At 44.0% G+C, this 18,925-nt stretch overlaps 1 protein-coding gene across 2 annotated transcripts in view; it reads left to right on the top strand.

Moving 5' to 3' along the window:
* POU2F3 (POU class 2 homeobox 3) overlaps positions 1–11,268 on the top strand; it is a 225,978-nt gene extending 214,710 nt beyond the window's left edge. For both annotated transcript variants that reach the window (XM_077457374.1, XM_077457375.1), the window contains exons 11-13: positions 4,856–4,922; positions 8,163–8,295; positions 9,768–11,268. In XM_077457374.1, the coding sequence (XP_077313500.1) occupies positions 4,856–4,922; positions 8,163–8,295; positions 9,768–9,807 (240 nt within the window). In that variant the 3' untranslated portion in view covers positions 9,808–11,268. The remainder of the gene's footprint in view (positions 1–4,855; positions 4,923–8,162; positions 8,296–9,767) is intronic.
* The last annotated feature ends 7,657 nt before the right edge of the window (positions 11,269–18,925 follow it).

Genomic DNA, 18,925 nt, shown 5'->3' with positions numbered 1-18,925 from the left:
CTTTTTAAAGTGCTCGTGCCTCTGCCAGAATCTTCCCATCCGGGCATCCGATACTTCCAGCAATGTCAGATAACCCCCACCCTTTTCTCTCCTGTCTCCCAATGAGTACTCTAATGTAAGGGGGGCTTTAGTGAGTAGAGACCCCCTTACATCAGAGATCCTCTTTACATTCCAGAGTCCACAGAGATCTCCCTTTTAGTGTAAGTGGAAATTCAGCAGACACTGATGTAAGGGGCGCTCTGTGGACTCTGGTGTAAGGGGCGCTCTGCGGACTCTGGTGTAAGGGGCGCTCTGCGGACTCTGGTGTAAGGGGCGCTCTGCGGACTCTGGTGTAAGGGGCGCTCTGCGGACTCTGGTGTAAGGGGCGCTCTGCGGACTCTGGTGTAAGGGGGGGCTCTGAACACTCTGATGTATGGGGCGCTCTGCGGACTCTGGTGTAAGGGGGGGCTCTGAACACTCTGATGTATAGGATGCTCTAGGACCCCTGATTAATGGGGAATGCAGGGAACTCTGTTGTAAAGGAGGACTCTGTGAACTGCAATGTAAGAGGGGGTTTTGGGAACCCTAATTAAAAGGAGAATGCTGGGAACTCTGATGCAAGATGGGGCTCTGGTTACCAGAGACCCCCTTATATCACAGTTCCCCTTTACATCAGAGTCTGCAGTCCATTTTACATCAGAGTTCTCAGTGTTCCCCGTTAAAACAGCAGAGTCTGCAGAGTTGCCCCTTGCAATGTAAGGGAACTCTGCGAGTTCAGATGTAAGGGGAACTCTGCAAATTCAGAGCTAAAAGGGGAAATCTGACGATTAAGATGTAAAATGTAAGATGTAAATGGTATGCCACTGATTCAGATGTAAAAGGAAGCTCTGCAGATTTAGATGTAAAAGGGGAACTCTGCAGATGTAAAGGGGAACTTTGTTGATTCAAGGCCCATTTAATGCAAAAACGCCCCCTATTGAATTCAATGCACAATCGCATTCCATTGACTTCAATGTAAAGACACCAGCCACATAACAAAATTTAAAAAAAAACTGTCCGTTTGTTCGGCCAAGTGCACCTGAGTTTTCAGTTTCAGTACCGGAATTTTCATTTTGATGCACCACTAAAAACTATAAGTATAGTGTATATTACAAAACAAATAAAAAATTGCCGTGCACCGATAAAATGTTCAGGTTTGCTACCCAAGTCAAAAGGTGGTATTGCCCTCCCGGACCTTTATAAATACTATGTTGCCTGCCATCTTACTAGAATAGCAGATTGGAACATCCACTCCCGCGATAAACTTTGGGTTTCTTTGGAAAATGCTTTTTCTCCTATACCTATCCACCTTCTTCCCTGGTTGACCCAGTCACAATGGCCCCTGGCGCTGGCCAGACACCCATTTATCCACACCTCCCTGTTACTTCTCAAGAAACTCCCAGCTGGATTAGGTTTTGCTCCGACCCCGGGCCCCTTGACCACGCTACGAGGCAATCCGGATTTCCCCCCTGGCAATTCACCCTCATTTCTTCGGCGAGAATGGCCTTTCGAGGACGTTCTGGCCTCTCACTTCTACCCAGGGGGTAAGGTTGCCTCCCATGCCAATCTCGAGAGCCTCTCCAAGTCCTCCTCTTTTCCATTCTGGACGTATCGGCAGATTCGCCACTTTCTTTCCACCCGAGGTATGCCTAATTGCTGGACGAGACGACTCACCCCCTTTGAGGACTTGTGCAATCGCAAGATACCTCAGCAACATCTTATCTCTCTCTTGTATGCTCTCATTTCGGACCCAGGAGTCCTAGACCTCTCCCCATCACAATCCTCCTGGCATAGGGAACTAGATACTTCCCTGTCACCCGGAGATTGGACGAGAATTCACGAATATGCACACGGTGGCTCGCTGAATGTCGCTGTCCAAGAGAATGGATATAAAATCCTCACGCGATGGTATAGGACCCCTTCTCGCCTCCACAAGTTTTCCCCCACCGTCCCAAATACCTGTTGGAGATGCAATGCTGATATTGGAACGATGATTCACATCTGGTGGACTTGCCCATGCCTCCAACTATTTTGGAGGGAAGTCCACAGACTTATCCTGTCAGTTACCACCTATAACCTAGACTTTACGCCGGGGCAGTTTCTTCTCCATCACACGTCACTGTCCAAAAAAACCTACTTTAAATCGCTAGCTATGCACATGGTCAACGCCGCAAGGTTGTGCATCCCCAGGCATTGGCGGACCACGCACACCCCAACTCTGGGTGAGTGGTTTGCCACTATCTCCAGGATTGGTGACATGGAAGAACTGATCCATATTGCGCAGGAAAGGACGGAGAAATTTTCGATCACCTGGGCCTGCTGGACGCACTTTACCACTACCGCAGAGTTCAAACAACACGTTCCCTCCTCTAGTGCCTAAACCCTTTCCCGGGCTTCTGAAGCCTTCCCTTGCTCCCCCCCCGATTGATTCTTGCCGTGGGGCTACACCCCCCCCCCCTTCTTTTTCCTCTACCTTCTTTTTCCCCCTCCCTCTCCTTTTTCTCTTCCTCTTTATTTCCCTTCCTGTCATCTCTTCCCCTCTCTTTCCTTCCCCTTTCCTCTCTTTTTTCCTCTTTCTCTTTCTCCCTCTCCCTCCTACCCGGCTGTACCGTTCCCGCCATAATTGACCCTTTCCTTCTGCACACCTATCATTAGGAGGTTTGGACGTGTACTGGTTGCCGTCCGGCTTCCCTCTCCTATCGCCTGTACCCTTGAGTTGTGTGCCCTAAAAGAATGTCGGAACGGACCCCTTCCCCCCATATCTATTACTGGGTTTACCCAGGAGATATCTCCTGCCCTTTCGTAAGTCTTGCCTTGACTTGTATTGTACGCTAAACCTGTTTTGCTTACGCATGTTTGTACCTGCCTATGTTATAACCTTAATAAAATCTTTATGGAAAAAAAAAAAAAAATGTTCAGGTTTGACTTGAAGAAAAGGTGGCAACTCTACCCAAGATGGCAGGAAGGGAGCTCGCTGTGGGACTGTAATAAAGGGCCCCACGGCGGTAGTAAAGGACCCCAGGATCAATGGGAACGGCCCTGGGCTTGGACAGAAAAGGGGAGTCGGAGGGGCCCCTTCATGGATTGTTGCAATGGGGCCCTAAAGGTTCTAGTTATGCCTCTGGAAATGCAGATTCATGAACAATAGTGGCTTTCAATAGTTAAATATTTATTTCATGCTATAAGAGACTGAGGCTCGGTTCACACAGGGGCGACACGACTTCAGGACGACTTTGTGAGGCAACTTGGAGACGACTTGAACACGACTTTTAGACGCGACTTTTGCCGTGGCCAATCAGAGAATGAGCTCTGAAGGGGGAACTCCACGCCAAATTTCTGAAAAAAATTTGGCGTGGGTTCCCCCTCCGAGAGCATACCAGGCCCTTAGGTCTGGTATGGATTCCAAGGGGAATCCCCTTGTCCCTATATAAGTCGCCGCGCAGCACGTCCCTGGCATTGCGGCCGGAGAGAGCGTCGAGCCTGTAAAAGAGCTATAAGAAGACGCGGTGGCCCGGCAGAAGAACCGAAGAGGGGGACAAGACCCCCGAAGTCGGAAAAAGAGGCCGCGGCGACGAAGAAGAATGCCGGACTCCTCCGCTAGTAAAAGAGCTACAAGAAGATAGCGGAGGAGTCCGGCGAGAAGACCCCCGAAGACGGAAGACCCCCGGAGCTGTGCAATAAATTATTTTATCTTGTGTGTTGTGTTTTTTTTTTTACTTTATTTTACAGGTGAATGGGTAGGGGTACATTGTACCCCATACTCATTCACATAGGGTGGGGGGCCGGTATCCGGGGGCCCCTTTGTTAAAGGGGGCTCCCAGATTCCGATAAGCCCCCCGCCCGCAGACCCCGACAACCAACGGCCAGGGTTGTCGGGAAGAGGCCCTTGTCCTCATCAAGGCCCTTGTCCGCACGCCCCCCCTCCCCCAAGGCACCCCCCATGTTGAGGGCACGGGGCCTGGTACGGCTCGGGGGGGCCGCCCGCTCGTCCCCACCCCCTTTCCTGGCTGGCCGGGTAGCGTGCTCGGATAAGGGTCTGGGGGGGACCCCCACGCCGTTTTTTCGGCGTAGGGAGTTCCCCTTGGAATCCATACCAGACCAAGGGCCTGGTATGCTCTCGGAGGGGGAACCCACGCCAATTTTTTTTCAGAAATTTGGCGTGGAGTTCCCCCTTCAGAGCTAATAATTCTGTCAAAGTCTCCTCCGTATAGACAGAGATCCGACTTGGAGGCGACCTCCATTGAAATCAATGGGTACAAGTCGCCTACAAGTCGGATTCAAGTAGTACAGGAACTTCTTTTGAAGTCGGAGGCGACTTCAGTAGCGTGCATTAAGACGGCTCTCATTCACTTACATTGATTTTTAAATGTTGTCCGACCTGAGGCGACTAGGGGCGACCTCAAGTCGAATCGCAGTCGCCCCTGTGTGAACCGAGCCTGATTCCATAACAGTAGTCAATATTTGTTTGTAAATTCAACATTTTGACAAGAAAATTGATGTGAGGTATAAGTAGTACAGTAAAAATTATTCACCTATCAATCAAAACTATACCATGCTAAAAATGTACCTTGGAAGATAGAGGCTGTCCTGGCATATCAATAATGAGCATGCTCAGCGCTACAACATGGCATTGCGATCAGTAGATAATTATATTATATATGTTTTATTACTAATACTACCCATGAAGTCAGATGGGAAAGGGTAATTGTAGAACTCAGGTGAATAGAACATAACATACAGTAGGAGATGTTATGTACACGCTGAATGAAAATCTATATTTATACACATACACTGTATATTGTACTGTTGCCGTAATTATATATTTTTTCTGTGTCAGGTATCAACGTCCGGTTCTTTGGGGTCTTTAGGTATCACTCCAGTGCACAGCACAATGACCAGCACAGGTAAGATAATATTAGCAGAGGCAATATTTACACATGCACTGCAGATGTCGACCCTATTAAAATGTAACTAGTGGCAAAACTTTTTTTTTCCCATTTTGGATAGTCTGGGTTGTTATTTGAATTTTTTGTCATCTGTGTCCGATTGAGGAGATTTCCCTTCACTTTCTGCCCCGTAGCCAAACAGGAAGTGAGAGGAAATTCCTCCAAAGTAACGGAATCCCAATGTGTCACCAGAACTAATGTCCCTATCGATTTACCTTATTAGTGTTCTGATGTCAACCTAAAATTTGAGGTTTTCTTTTGCTTTGACTTTCGATCTTAATGGTAAAACACGAAACACGAGATACGATACATTGTGTAATGCTTTAGCTTCTGTGCACACTGGGCCATGAATAATATAGTGATAGAAAATCTGGACTTTCTTGGAAGCTTATTTGTTGCTTGCTTGTTCCAGGTCTCTGACCCTGTATTGATGCTAGACAGTGCTAACGGACTAGCCTTTCCAAGAAATCAGCAGCCCTGTATATCTGGCATGGCAGTTCTATTTTAAGTTCTTATTGGATGAGTCAATCAGAGCCTGTCCTGATAAAATAACTGTTAAATCATGTCTCAGTGATCAACTTAACTTTGTACAGTTGATACAGTTTTGCACTACTGTAGCCTTGTCAGTACCAATCACAAGTTTGCTCTATAATTTTATTCTTTTTTTTTCTTCTTCTTCTTTTTTTTCTTTTAACATTATTTTATCTTGATTTTATTCTAAGGTTTGTATTACTTTTTGGTGTTGTGTAGAATTAAAAAATGCACACAATAGTGGAAATTAACAGAGTTTACTTGTGCCAAACTGGTGCAGTGGCATATGCCACATCAACAAAACAGATAGAATTGCTGAGCAGGGGAAGGGAGTTGCTGGTCAGCGCAAGATGGAGCAAGCAACTTTAGTGCTCCTACTCTCGTTGCTGTGTCTGGCACAGACATGGCATACAAAATTGAGCAGATTGCCCATATCACCGGGTCCGGAATGGATCGGATGTGGGGTAATCTCGGGTTTCCCCATAGTGGGGTATATAAGGGGACCAGCTATTGGGTTTTCCACCTTGGCCTTTACTGTGTCCCAGACCCGCAGTGTAACCCGCATTGATGGAGTAACTTTGGGGTTGGATTTGGGACCTCTGTATATTATATTCCGGAGTTTGGAGTAGGAGCCCAATAATGCCGCCTCCAGCATAGCCGCAGGGTTAGCCGGGTCCTCGGACAGCCACCACCTGATCATGACAAGGACCGCCGCCCAGTTATATTTGACAAAGCAGGGCATTGCCAGGCCACCCAGAGAGATTGGGAGCTGGAGTGTGCTCTGCGCAATCCTAGGGGTACCTCCGTTCCAGAAAAAGGAATAAGCAGACTAGTTAACTTCCGGAAGAACACTTGTGGGATGTGCACTGGGGTTTGTCTGAACAAATAAGTAAATTTGGGAAGTACAGACATTTTAACCAAGTTAACTCTGCCGACAGGCGTAAGGAGTAGCAATCTTGCAGTTTTAGAATGGGTACAGTTGCTAGTTTATATTTACATGTAGCACCCTGTAATATTCAGAGCTACTGTTTGCTAAATTTAGTTTTTGGCTTCCTTGTAATTAGGGAGAGCATTGTTTGCTTACTTATGTCTGCTCTGGGTTCTGTAGGTATGGGCTTAATTACTTCCCCTGTCTCTTAGGGGACCCTGGGACATAGTGGGTCAGAGAATATGAGTTTCACCCAAAATGGAACATCCGATTTAAGTGCTGGTGATCCCCTGACATGCCACTTTTGGCATGTAATTTTTTTGGGGGGGAAGCAGGTACCCAGTTTTCAAAGGCACCCAGCTCCTATTTCCTCCCCTGGCGGCACCGGAAGGAAGTTCACCTCTTCCCCCTCCCTCCCTGCAATCTTCTGGGACACGTCACAGGTCCCAAAAGATTGCCTGGCCATTCACAGCATCACTGGACCGTGGGACAGGTCAGTGTCTAATTAGGACTACTTTTTGTAGCTGCTGACTTTTAAATGGGTGGAACTCTGATTTAATATCACCTTAACCAATCCTTGGTCAATATGGCAGGTGACCAGCAGGGGGCTGAGGGAGGTATATATGGGCTAGTGCCCAGAGCAGAGGTCTCTTGTTCCTGGGGGTGTAAGACCCAACCTAAGGGCTGTGGCATCCCCAGGAGAGTATTGCAACAAAATAGCAATACACATACAGTATTACTTGAGTATGAAGTAATGACATAGTTATTTCCAAATCAGTAGCTGAAATGTAAGGTTAGTCTTCCCCATATGAGGTGAACAACATTTAGCCCTGAGATTGGTAGCGATAAGTTAGACTCTGTTGTTTGTTTTTTTAATAGCTACAGGCAGAGCCAGATTTAGACCTTGGGGGCCCGTAATACACAGATTTGATTTACATTCTCAATGACAGTGACACATTTCTAAATTGCATGACACAATATCATTCTGAAGTCACACATGCCTAGACTCAGGCAGTCATAGTGCTCTATGTGGGTTTGCTTGAGCTGCCAAAATTCAGTTTTGAAAAATGATACAATATACCAGCCCAGAGTTTTACAGATGATGGCCGGTAAAATATTACTTCCCAAGATACAGTTAATTTTTTAAAAAAATATGTTTTTATTATATATTTTATAAGTTTTGAATGTCAGGGGGGCCCAGGGTAATTGTCCCTTTTGCCCCCTTATAAATCCAGCCCTGGCTGCAGGATTAGACCCCATACACACCATCAGATTTTCTGCAGATTTTTGTCTTCAGATTTACCAAAACCATGTAGTGCAAGGGCCTGCCTGATTGCATGCAAATTGAAACTCTTAAGGTTTGACCTCATATATGGTTTTCGTAAATCTGAAGACAAAAATCTGCAAAAAATCTAATAGTGTGTATGGGGCTGGAACTGTGATAGAGAGATTGTGACACTGCAGTTCCTGAAAGATATCTGAAGCTTGTGAGTGATTCAAGACACCAGAATCTATCCATAATTGAAATAGGTAGATGCTGCTGGTCTGAGTCAACTACCCTTTCATTTTTCCTGTATTTACGTAATCGCATCTCTGAAAGCATGAAGAGTGAAAAAAATAAAAATAAATAATGTATACCTCTGTGTTTCATAGATTAATAAATTAAAGCTATTGAAATATAGATGAATTCTCAATATGTGCACTTACAACGTTTGCTTTGATGGGTTCTTGTATTACAGTAACTTCATCTTGTTCTCCTGGGAGTTCCAGCAGACCATCCTCACCATGTTCAGGCCTTCATTCTTGCAGTCCTGGAATCTCTCTAAACAGTTCAAAACCCAATGTGAATACCTCCAGCTACAGCTCCTCTGGGTGAGGTTCTTTTGTTTGCCTATCATCTATATACAGTCAGATTTACTCTGGAAAATGTTATTTGGCAAAGACAGAATCGTCTTATATGCATATTAAATTGGGAGTATAATGAATAATTGAAAGCGGAGTTCTAGGGAGCAATTAAAGTGATTGTAAAGCTTTGTTTTTTGTTTGACATCCAAGCCGCTCCGATCCGAAAAAGTGTGACGGAGGAAAAAGCTATTTTTCCATCCGTCATCGGATCAGGTGATAACGAACACTGCGGTCCGTCGTCACCCGATCTCCCATAGGGGAGAGCAGCGATGTGACAGGTCCGTCCCTGCGCAGTGTGCAGAGACGGACTTGTCCTCTGCCTGCTCAGCGGAGATCGCTACGGCGATCCGGAGGAGGAGCCTAAGAGGGGATTTTTTTTATCAACAAAAAAGGGGTTAGGCTCCTTTCATATGGGGCTGATCAGTGATGATCCACCCCGTGGATATCCGCTTGCACAGCGGGGATCGCCGGAGCAATCTCCGCTGAGCAGGCAGAGGACAAGTCTGTCTCTGCACACTGCGCAGGGACGGACCTGTCACATCTCCGCTCTCCCCTATGGGAGATCGAGTGACGACGGGCCGCAGTGTCCGTCGTCACCCGATCCGATGACAGATGGAAAAGTAGCTTTTTCCTCCGTCACACTTTTTCGGATCGGAGCGGCTCGGATGTCAGCAGACATGTCATCGCTGACATCCGACGCTCCATAGAGCTCTATGGAGCATCCGTTCAGGTCCACCTGAAAAACTGACAGGCGGACCTGAACGGATCACACGTGTGAAAGGACCCTTACTTTTTAACGAAAAAAAAAAAAGAAAAATGGTGCACAGGCAAGGATCTGCAATAAAGTTACTTACCTGCCTGTCCAACCCTGTACAGTGAGTTGACATGCACAGCTCACTGTTGATATTCGGCACTGCCAAAGCTGACTGCACTCCCACGCATTCGCGGGAGTGACCTCACCCTCGCCCAGCCAATGAAGGTGGCTGGTAATTGAGACCCAGAATCCAGCCACCTGAAGACATCAGTGGCCAGCAGAGAGCTCTGGGACACTGCATCGGTGGATTCAAGGCGAGTATAGATCCACTTTAGTAACTTTATATCATTTTCCTTTTGGCCCCCTTAACAGAATTATATATATATTTTTTTTTTTTGAGGTGGGTGGAATATGCTTGTTTGAGGATCCCTCGCTGCTTATTTCTGGCCTAAGCCAAACAACTGTTTACTACGTGCCCTTGTGTTGAGCCTGCGTTATTAAATATGGTTTATCTAATTTTTTTATGTACATAAAACACATTACTAAACAAAGTTGATATAGAATCCCCCTTATAATTACATGTAGAAAACTGTTCAGTAATATATAAGAAGGTATATATAATAATTAATTTCTCTTTATTTAATCTGTTTCATTAAGTAATAATTTCATGACTTTCTTTATGTAGACCATGGTATCGATGGAATCCTCCAACATACCTTCATTGAAAAATGTATTTTGTCTCTAATAAAGAAGGAGATAAGTAAACCAAAACAATGAAAGTGCCTCCATTAATGCAGAATACCTACTACTTGTAAATGAAGATCCACAAAATGAAATCACTGAAGATCATGTTGGGAAGCTTTTGAAAATGTTCTTTTAAAACTACTTTCTGTCTCAGGATTCCACAGACTGTACTGTGTTTTTTTAACAAGCTAGAGCCACCAATGTAACATATTTTAATCATGTTTAAAATATTGATTTTTTTTTATTATTATTATTATTATTATTACTTAGTCCTGCCAAACCTTACATACAGGATATGATCCAGAAGTCCCAAGGGAAACTATCTTAACTGCTAAATTATTTAAATGTGTAAATATTTTTCTTAGTATTTTTACTTGATGTGTGACTTTAACAATTGCATTGTAATTCTAAGGAGATTTTCTGGATGACAGTTTATCTTAATTTTTTTTTTTTTTTCATAAATGCTGCATATGATGATGTAGATTCATCTAATATTTTACATATGGTACTTACCATTGTTGATGTATATACAGTATGAAGATGTGACGTAAAAAGTGAATGCTACTTAAATAAAAAAAAGTCTAATATTCAGACTCTCTGATTTAAAAATAAATAAATAAAAATTCTCAGCCTACACATCATTATTCAGCTTATGTTGAGAGAGTTTGTGATATTTTTAAACTATGAAAAAGGGTTTCCTCTAGATGAGCCTGCCATCTTTTCATTGTTTTTTAGGGACCACGCTTATCAGGAGGTGCCTTGACACGGCAATGTAGCTTCTACATGTATTGGCAAATAAATAGTGTAGCTGAAACTGATTTATTTTTGCTAGTTAGCTTTAACCTCTTCCCGCCGAACACATATATGTTGCCCCATTGCGCTGGGCTTTTTTCCATGGGGCCGCATATATGTGTATCTCCCTATGTGACCCCAGGCCCTGTACTAATCCACTTTGCTCTGCAAGTGCACTTGAAAGTGCAGTCACTCTAAATCTAAGGGGTAGATCTGAAATGAGGGGAGTTGAGGGGCTCTGCTGATTTTATCATCCAATGATGTGCAAGCTAAAATGCTGTTTTTTATTTTCCTTGCATGTCCCCCTCGGATCTACAGCGACTTTACTTCCAAATGCACTTTCAAGTGCACTTGCAGTGCAAAGTGGAGTTTCCTTTAGTAAATAACCCCCAAAGTGTCCAATTGAACAAATTATGGATAAGATCTTCCTATAATCAGCAGTCAGCAAAGGAGTATGTCTTCCACCACCATCACCAGCCATACATCCTACTCGCCAGAATCCAATGACCCCCATTACAAGTAGTCAAAAAACATTTAACGGAAACTTCCCCTAGGGCAGAGTTACAGAACATCTTTGCATCACTTCCGGTCAGGGCCGTAGATAGTTTTTTTTTCTCTCGGCGCCTGTGTTTTCATTACATGTCTGTAATATTTAGAGCAAATGTGAATATATCTAAATTTTTTTAATAAATAAAAAGTTTGCAAAGCGGTATTAGGCTATGGGCACTCTTCTCTTCCTTACATGCTAAAAGTGACGGAACGATATTAGTAAATCATGGATCGATCATTTCCAGAGTGCTACACAGTGGCATATACTGTGGCTGCGCAGTACCCCTGGGGGGGATAAGGCAATCCATTAACCATTAATCCCATAACCAAGAGGGCAAGAAGAAGCATTACTTTTTGCGAGAGCAATGGACACTTTTAATGAGCACAAGTTACTTTGTTCTGTTTATCACTGCATCTAATGTGAACAGGACTGTTTACATATTGAAGTTTTATTATTTTTATTATCATTATTTTGTGTTGGGTGTATATTTTCTTCACCTAGTTCTTCCTTAATGCATTTTGTCACTTATTGACTGGTGGAATTGTATGGTGGAAACACCAACTTATGCAACCAGCTTCTGTTGTTCTGTTGTACCAAATAGCAGGGGGTCAAACCCCCTCACATTTCACTAATATCCATGAAACGGAAAGCAGAACTAAAAGCATGCAGGGGTGTAATTTCCAAACAAGCCATCAGTACAGGTTACTATTAACCCTGAAGGCATTTTAACCTTTGAGTGTTGCAAATGGTGCAACACACAAGCACAATTAATTACTTGTAAGAAGCGTCACACATTTAGTATACCATACATACCTTTTGGTTATTTTTTGCACTTGTCACTTTATTCTAACCTTTGAGTGTTGCATCCTGCTGTTGCATTCTGCAGAGGGTGTAACACACAAGCACAAGTTATTTACCTGCAAAAAGCGTCACACGTTTAGTATACCACACATACCTTCTGGTTATTTTTTTGCACTTGTCACTTTATTTTAAGCACTTCAATATTATATATATATATATATATATATATATATATATATATATATATATATATAAAAGTCTCCCTAAGAGGAATAGCGCCACACCTACACCCTTCCCCAGTACTTGTTTGTACTCCACTCAGGTGGTAGTAATTTGTAGCGGCAGCAGTTCTCTCTCTTATATTTTATATTTTTCATCCGCTTGGTACATTCCTCTGCACAAAATCACATACAATCTTTTCACTTCATAGCCAAGGCCTTCTCCTGATCCTTTGGAAGGTTTGTCACATAAAAGTGATTGAGGTGTTTGCAAAAACTCTAATGCCCCGTACACACGAGAGGACTTATGTCCGACAGACCTCCAAAGGAGTTCCGCCGGAGTTCTGGCGGACTTTTCGACCGAACGGACTTGGACACACACCATCACACCAAACTCCGACGGAGTCGAACGTGATGACGTACGACTGGACTTGAATAAGGAAGTTCATAGCCAGTAGCCAATAGCTGCCCTAGCGTCGGTTTTAGTCCGTCGGAGTAGCATACACACGAGCGGATTTTTCGAAGGGGACCGGGTCCGGCGGAGTTCCGTCGGGAAAATTTGAAGCATGCTTCATTTCTAAAGTCCGTCAGACTTTGGCGAATCAAAAGTCCGTTGCAGCCCACACACGATCGAATAGTCTGACGGACTCAGTCCGTCGGAGTTTGGATGTTGAAAAGTCCGCTCGTGTGTACGGGGCATAACTGATACCTCTGATGAATTAAATTCAGATGAAAGGACTTTTTGTTGTTCTTTCCCAAGCTGGCAGGAAGTCCTGTAGCCTCCCGCCTACTCAAAGATGATCATTGCTTTTCTGGGGTCTGCACAGGAGTTCTAAAGGGCACTCCACCTCTGCCTCTCCCTTTCTGAGGGTTCCATGGCCTTTTCTGGGTTTGATACCCTTCTTTATGGGCTTGTTGAAAGAGATGAAAAGTCTTCCTTTTCTGCCCCGTCTTCTTTTAATGTGGGAAAGCTTTTTTCTTATTGGCTGTCCTATCAAGGACTCTAATTCTGGCCCAAAGACCAAGTCCCCTATAAATGTGATCCCGCAAAGTTTTACTTTTGATGCTGAGTGTCCTGACCAGGTTTTCAGCCAAAGAGCCCTCTTGGCAGAGTTAACAAGCGCTGAGGATCTGGCAGATATCCTGATGGATTCTGCTGAGGCATCAGCCATATATTTTACTGCTCTCAACAGGGTAGGGAAGGACTCCAACAGATCTTTCCTAGAAATGCCTGCTACCACATGGCCTTTGAGTTGTTTTAGCCAACATATTTCTCCATATTTCTAGCAACCATTGTAGTGGCCATTGCAGGTTTAAAGGTTAGATAGGGATGAGTCCCAGACTTTCTTTAATACCGCATATGCCCTTTTGTCCATGACGTCCTTCAACATATCCTTGAATGCCAGATCTGTCCACCTGTCCATTTTCTTTTCTTGAATCTGTAAGGTAGTACAAATTGCCTTAAGTAGATCCTCTGCCTCCTCAAGCATTAGCTTGTACCTAGAAGAAGATCTATTTTCTTCTTCCCCTTCATCCTCCCCAGAATCAATGGTTGAGGGAGGAACACTTTGTTCCTCTTCCTCTGACTCACTTCCCATTATTCCGGAAGTGGTAAGAGGAAGACTGGACTGGGAGATCTGTTCCTGGCTTGAACCCTGGTCCTGTTTCTTCAGAAGGGAACGTACTGTCCCTAGGGTCCCTGCTAGTTCTTTTCTGACAGATGATTACACTCCTGTGTAGGTTCTTCTCTCACTAAACCTGCGATGCAGGATTTGCACAGCGGTTTGGGCCAGGAGTCCCTTAAAGGGTTCTTGCATGAAGGGCATTTTCTTCCTGTTGCTCTTTCTGACTTAACGGTGGCTTTCTGAAAGACAGCAAGACATAACCCCACCCTCTATTAGAGCGACATATGGTTGCCAATAGAGAGAACACACAGAGCCCTGAACAAACACTCCGAAGTGCCCCAGAGTCTCTCTCCATGCTGAACTGCTAATAGACCATTCCCATTATAACAGATAGCTGCAGGACCTAGCATAGATACACAGAATAAACACAGCCAGTGAGAAAAAGGAAAGAGGTGCCACTGCACCTTTCCTACCTGGGTCTGGCCAGGAACCTGGGCACCTGCATCCGCCATAGCTGCTGATGACTCAGCCTCCTCCATTGTGAATGCCGCAGCAACCGCCTTTGTTCTATAAATAATTCCTTCTATGTGGAGAGCGGAAGGAAATCCCAGCCAGAAGACCTACCCCTTCCTCCTGCATTCCAGTAGCTGGAACCAATCGCTTCTGCGCACCGCAGGAATGTCTCCGCCCCGGAACTGACGTCACTTGCCGTTTCGAGACTCATCGTCATCATGCTAAGACCAGGCATGGATGCTCAAAATGAACACACCCACGACCCCCTGTAGACCATTACCCCTGTGGGCCGGTGAAGGAAGGCACACCGAGCACCCCCTCTCGTGCAGGAAGAAGCTGGGCTGGTCCAGATATAAAAGGCAATGAAGGTACTGCTCAAAACCCTCCTTAAAGAGAGTGCAGCCCCTCTGGTTCCCCAAGCAGTGCTTCCATGACAAAGGAAACACTAAAACTGACAGCATGATGAAAGCAGCTGCTTTTAAAAGGCGAGTTGACACGCAGTGTTTCCTGTGAAGAGGTGGAGCTCCACTCTGTCCAAGGTGCTGTCCTGAAAGGCGAAGGGAGAAAAATATTTTATACTTTTTGTTATTAAAAAAATCCAATAAACTCAATTTTAGTCATACATTTAGGCCAAAATGTATTCAGCCACATGTCTTGGGTAAAAATAAATGTAATAAGCGTATATTTATTAGTTTATGCAAAAGTTATAGCGTCTACAAACTAAGGTACATTTACTGGGATTTACGCAGCTTTTAGTTTATGACTGCCCATCTCATTTCTTGAGGTGCTAAAATGGCCCAAATAACCCCTTTTTGGAAAGTAGAAACCCCAAGGTATTTGCTGAGAGGCATGTTGAGCCCAATGAATATTCTTTTTTTTTTTGTCGCAAGTGATTGAATAATGACAAAAAAAATAGAAATTATATATTACTCACACCTACCATGGGTATATGTGAAATTACACCCCAAAATGTATTCTGCTGCTTCTCCTGAGTACAGGGATACCACATGTCTGAGACTTTTTGGGAGTCTAGCTGCCTACAGAACCCCAAAAACCAATCACTGCCTTTAGGATTTCTAAGGGCATAAATTATTGATTTCACTCCACTAATGATCACAGTTTCAGTTTCGAAGGCCATGAAATGCCAAAATAGGACAACCCCACCCCCCCATGACCCCATTTTGGAAAGTAGACACCCCAAACTATTTGCTGAGTGGCATGTGGAGTCCATGGAATATTTTAATACAGCCTGAAGAAGGGACACGCATGTCCCAAATGCGAGCTACTCCCCGCTAACCCGGAAGTGACACCCGGAAGTGACGCCAATCCCCGCCAGCGTTGGTGCCTAATATTTGCGCTCCATGACCACCACAAACATCATATCCAGCGGTGTTTCCGGGGCTGGGACCATCCACATCATCTATCCCTCTGCCAGATTTACATCGGATGGCCTTTCCTCTCTGACGGCGACTAGCGGATGCTGAATTTATTACAATGCCCATCTATGAACCTCTTTTGTGAGTGTATTGATTTTTAAAATTTTATTAAAATTTACCGTTTTACTCCACTTAGAACGCACCGTTCCTCTTCCATTTGTCTTTTTCAGAGCACTTTGTACATTTCTACTCGGAAGTGGCAGCCCCCTATGGACAGTTTCTTTTTAATTATTTTACCTTATTTTTCATGGACATTACTGACTGTAACAGCCCATTGTGGTCATAATACTATGTTCATTCCCATTCAACACTATATGAGTTTGTTTACTAGTCATATTCAGAGTGCACCGTATTATCTTTGTTTTTTTATATTTTATATTTTGCCACACGTTTTGAGAAAATTACAACTTTTTTTATTTATTTTTTACACAAAGTTGTCACTAAATGATAGATTGCTCACACATGTCATGGGTATATGTGAAATTACACCCCAAAACTCATTTTGTGTGAGACTTTTTGGCAGTCTAGCCACGTACAAAACCCGAAAACCAATCACCGCCTTCAGGCTTTCTAATGGAGTAAATTGTTGATTTCACTCCTCACTACCTATCACAGTTTCAGAGGCCATGAAATGCCAAGCTAGCACAAACCACTTCCCCCCTCCTCAAGCTATTTGCTATGAGGCATGTTAAAAAATTATCTCTCCTCTTCCCTCAAACTATCTGACCACCCCAAGATCGGTGTGACAAAATGCTTTCCCAACTTCCCAATGGCGTTTTGAGCCCAATGAATATTTCATTTTTTTGTCACAAGTGATTGAATAATGACAAAAAAAATTTAAATGATATATTGCTCACACATGCCATGGGTATAAGCATCTGACCATGCCAAGATCGGTGTGATAAGATGCTTTCCCAACTTCCCAATGGCACCGTTTATATTCGGTGAAACCAAAGTCATGAAATGCTCATAGCTTCCAGTTTCTTAGGCCATAGAGACGATTTGAGCCATTCTGGTCCCCGAAAACCTCTATGGTCAGCTGGTGGAACCACTGTCTACATTCTCGGGTTCCCTGGTGGCACAGGAGAGCCAGTGAAACCCCATGGAAGAAGGTGGGTGGGTGGGGGGGGGGGGACATTCTCTCCCACTGCTTGTAAAAGCAGTCTAGCAGATAATTAGCTACTAGGATTACAACTGCTGGCTGAAAAAAACTATACCAAGATTATACCTAAACCTGCAGGCATCATTCCAGTATAACCACTCAAAATCCAGCAGAAGTTGTAGCCCTAAAAGAGGGAAATCTCAATGTGAAACTTGAGTCCTGGAACTACAACTCCCTGTATGCTTTGCTTCCTGGTGTTAATCACTCTGCTGGTAGGATGTGATGACACAGACTTTGCTGCCACTAGAGGGAAACACTCTCACTGCAGCAATGTTTCAGTGTCTTCTGATACTGCAGGTGAGATAGCCACCTCCCTGCAACATCAATAAAACAACTTTTTTTAAATTGCAATCTGTGCTAAAATAAAAAAATAAAAAAAGTAAAAAATATATGCGGAAGCATAAGGGCAATCTGCCCCTAATTTCCACCCCTGCCCCTATGCTTCGGCATTTATACTCTTTTTTTTAACTGGGGTAGTGACATCACTTCCAACAGCGCAGGAGTCATGAATTTTTGTATCATGAGAGCAAACCCAGTTGCTGTCAAAATAAATAAACCTGTGCTGCAGCTGAATGGCGTACCTGCAAATAATGGTTAAAAATAAAACAAAGTAACATTACAGCATAACAGTAGTACATACCTGCAAAGCAAACACAATAAAACATTAAATTATAGCATAAATCATAGTAACAGTACAGTGAAGGGTTATAACAGAGTGAAGGGTTATAACAGTAGAATGACATACCTGCAAAGCAAACACGATAAAACACAGTAACAATAAAACAGAGTATAGCACAAAATACACTAAAACATAGCATAACAATAAAGAGAGAACAATAGAGAGAGAAGAACAATAAAACGACAACTATTTTTGGCTTTTTTAATTATATTATGTTTTTTTTTACACTTTTATTATAACTTTGTATGCTCCAGCTTAGGGTCTTTCAAAATGCGATGGCCATCTAACATCTTTCGAGACCCTGTGTGGTAGTCTGCCCTAGGACTGTGCCGTGCTGTACCCTATTCTAATACTCCACTAGTGTGTAGTAGTGACGGGAACAGTCCCCGATGCAGAGACCAGGCTGGTCAGGACAGGAGGGACAATAATATCGGATGTCATGCCTATATCCGCGCTTGCTACAGACATGGCATCTTTTTTGGGGTGCTCGTTGGGTAGGGGTACCAGGAAAGACATCCGGAAAAAGCCCCTCATGCAGCCGGCTCACTGCATCTGGGTTGTGAATTTGGGCCACAGCACCTGCTGGATACAGATGTGCTGTGATGACCTCTTCCTGGAATTTTAGGAAGGATCCAGTTCGTCCAGATGCTTTTTGTATAGCACATAAGCATTGAACAGAGCCAATTGGAATAAGTATACAGACACTTTTTTACAGCAGCATCTTGCCTTATGGGCAACTAAGTACGGTGCCATCATCTTCTCATTGAAGTCCACCCCTCCCATTTTATGGTTGTAGTCATGGACACAGAGGGGCTTCTCAACAACACCAGTCGCCGTAGTAATTTGGACTGCCGCATCTTGGTGAATGGAAGACAGAAGGAAAACATTCCGTTTGTCCTTCCATCTCACTGCAAGTAACTCATTGGACCTCAAGCAGGCTCTCTCCCCTAGACTAAGTTGGGCATTTACAAGCCCTTGGGGGAAGCCCCGACAATTAGATTGAACGGTGCCACATGCGCCAATTCCTCATTGATAGAGGTGTATAAAAGTGGCATGCTTGAATACAAATTGTCCACGTATAAATGGTACCCCTTTACGAATAAGGGTGACACCAAGTCCCAAACAATCTTGCCACTGCTCCCTATGTAGTCTGGGCAATTGGAGGGCTCCAAGCTGCTATCTTTTCCCTTGTAAACCAGAAACCTCCATGTATAGCCTGTTGCCTTGTCACAGCGTTTATATATCTTGACCCTGTATCTCGCACGCTTGCTGGGGAGATATTGTTTGAAAACAAGACGGCCAGAAAATGTAACCAGGCACTCA

The sequence above is a fragment of the Lithobates pipiens genome, unplaced genomic scaffold, assembly GCF_037356315.1.
Source record: "Lithobates pipiens isolate NorthernLeopardFrog02 unplaced genomic scaffold, aLitPip1_a1.2 Scaffold_27, whole genome shotgun sequence".
NCBI lineage: Eukaryota > Metazoa > Chordata > Amphibia > Anura > Ranidae > Lithobates > Lithobates pipiens.
Note: the sequence above shows the minus strand (reverse complement) of the source record. Positions and strands in the feature narration are given on the sequence as shown.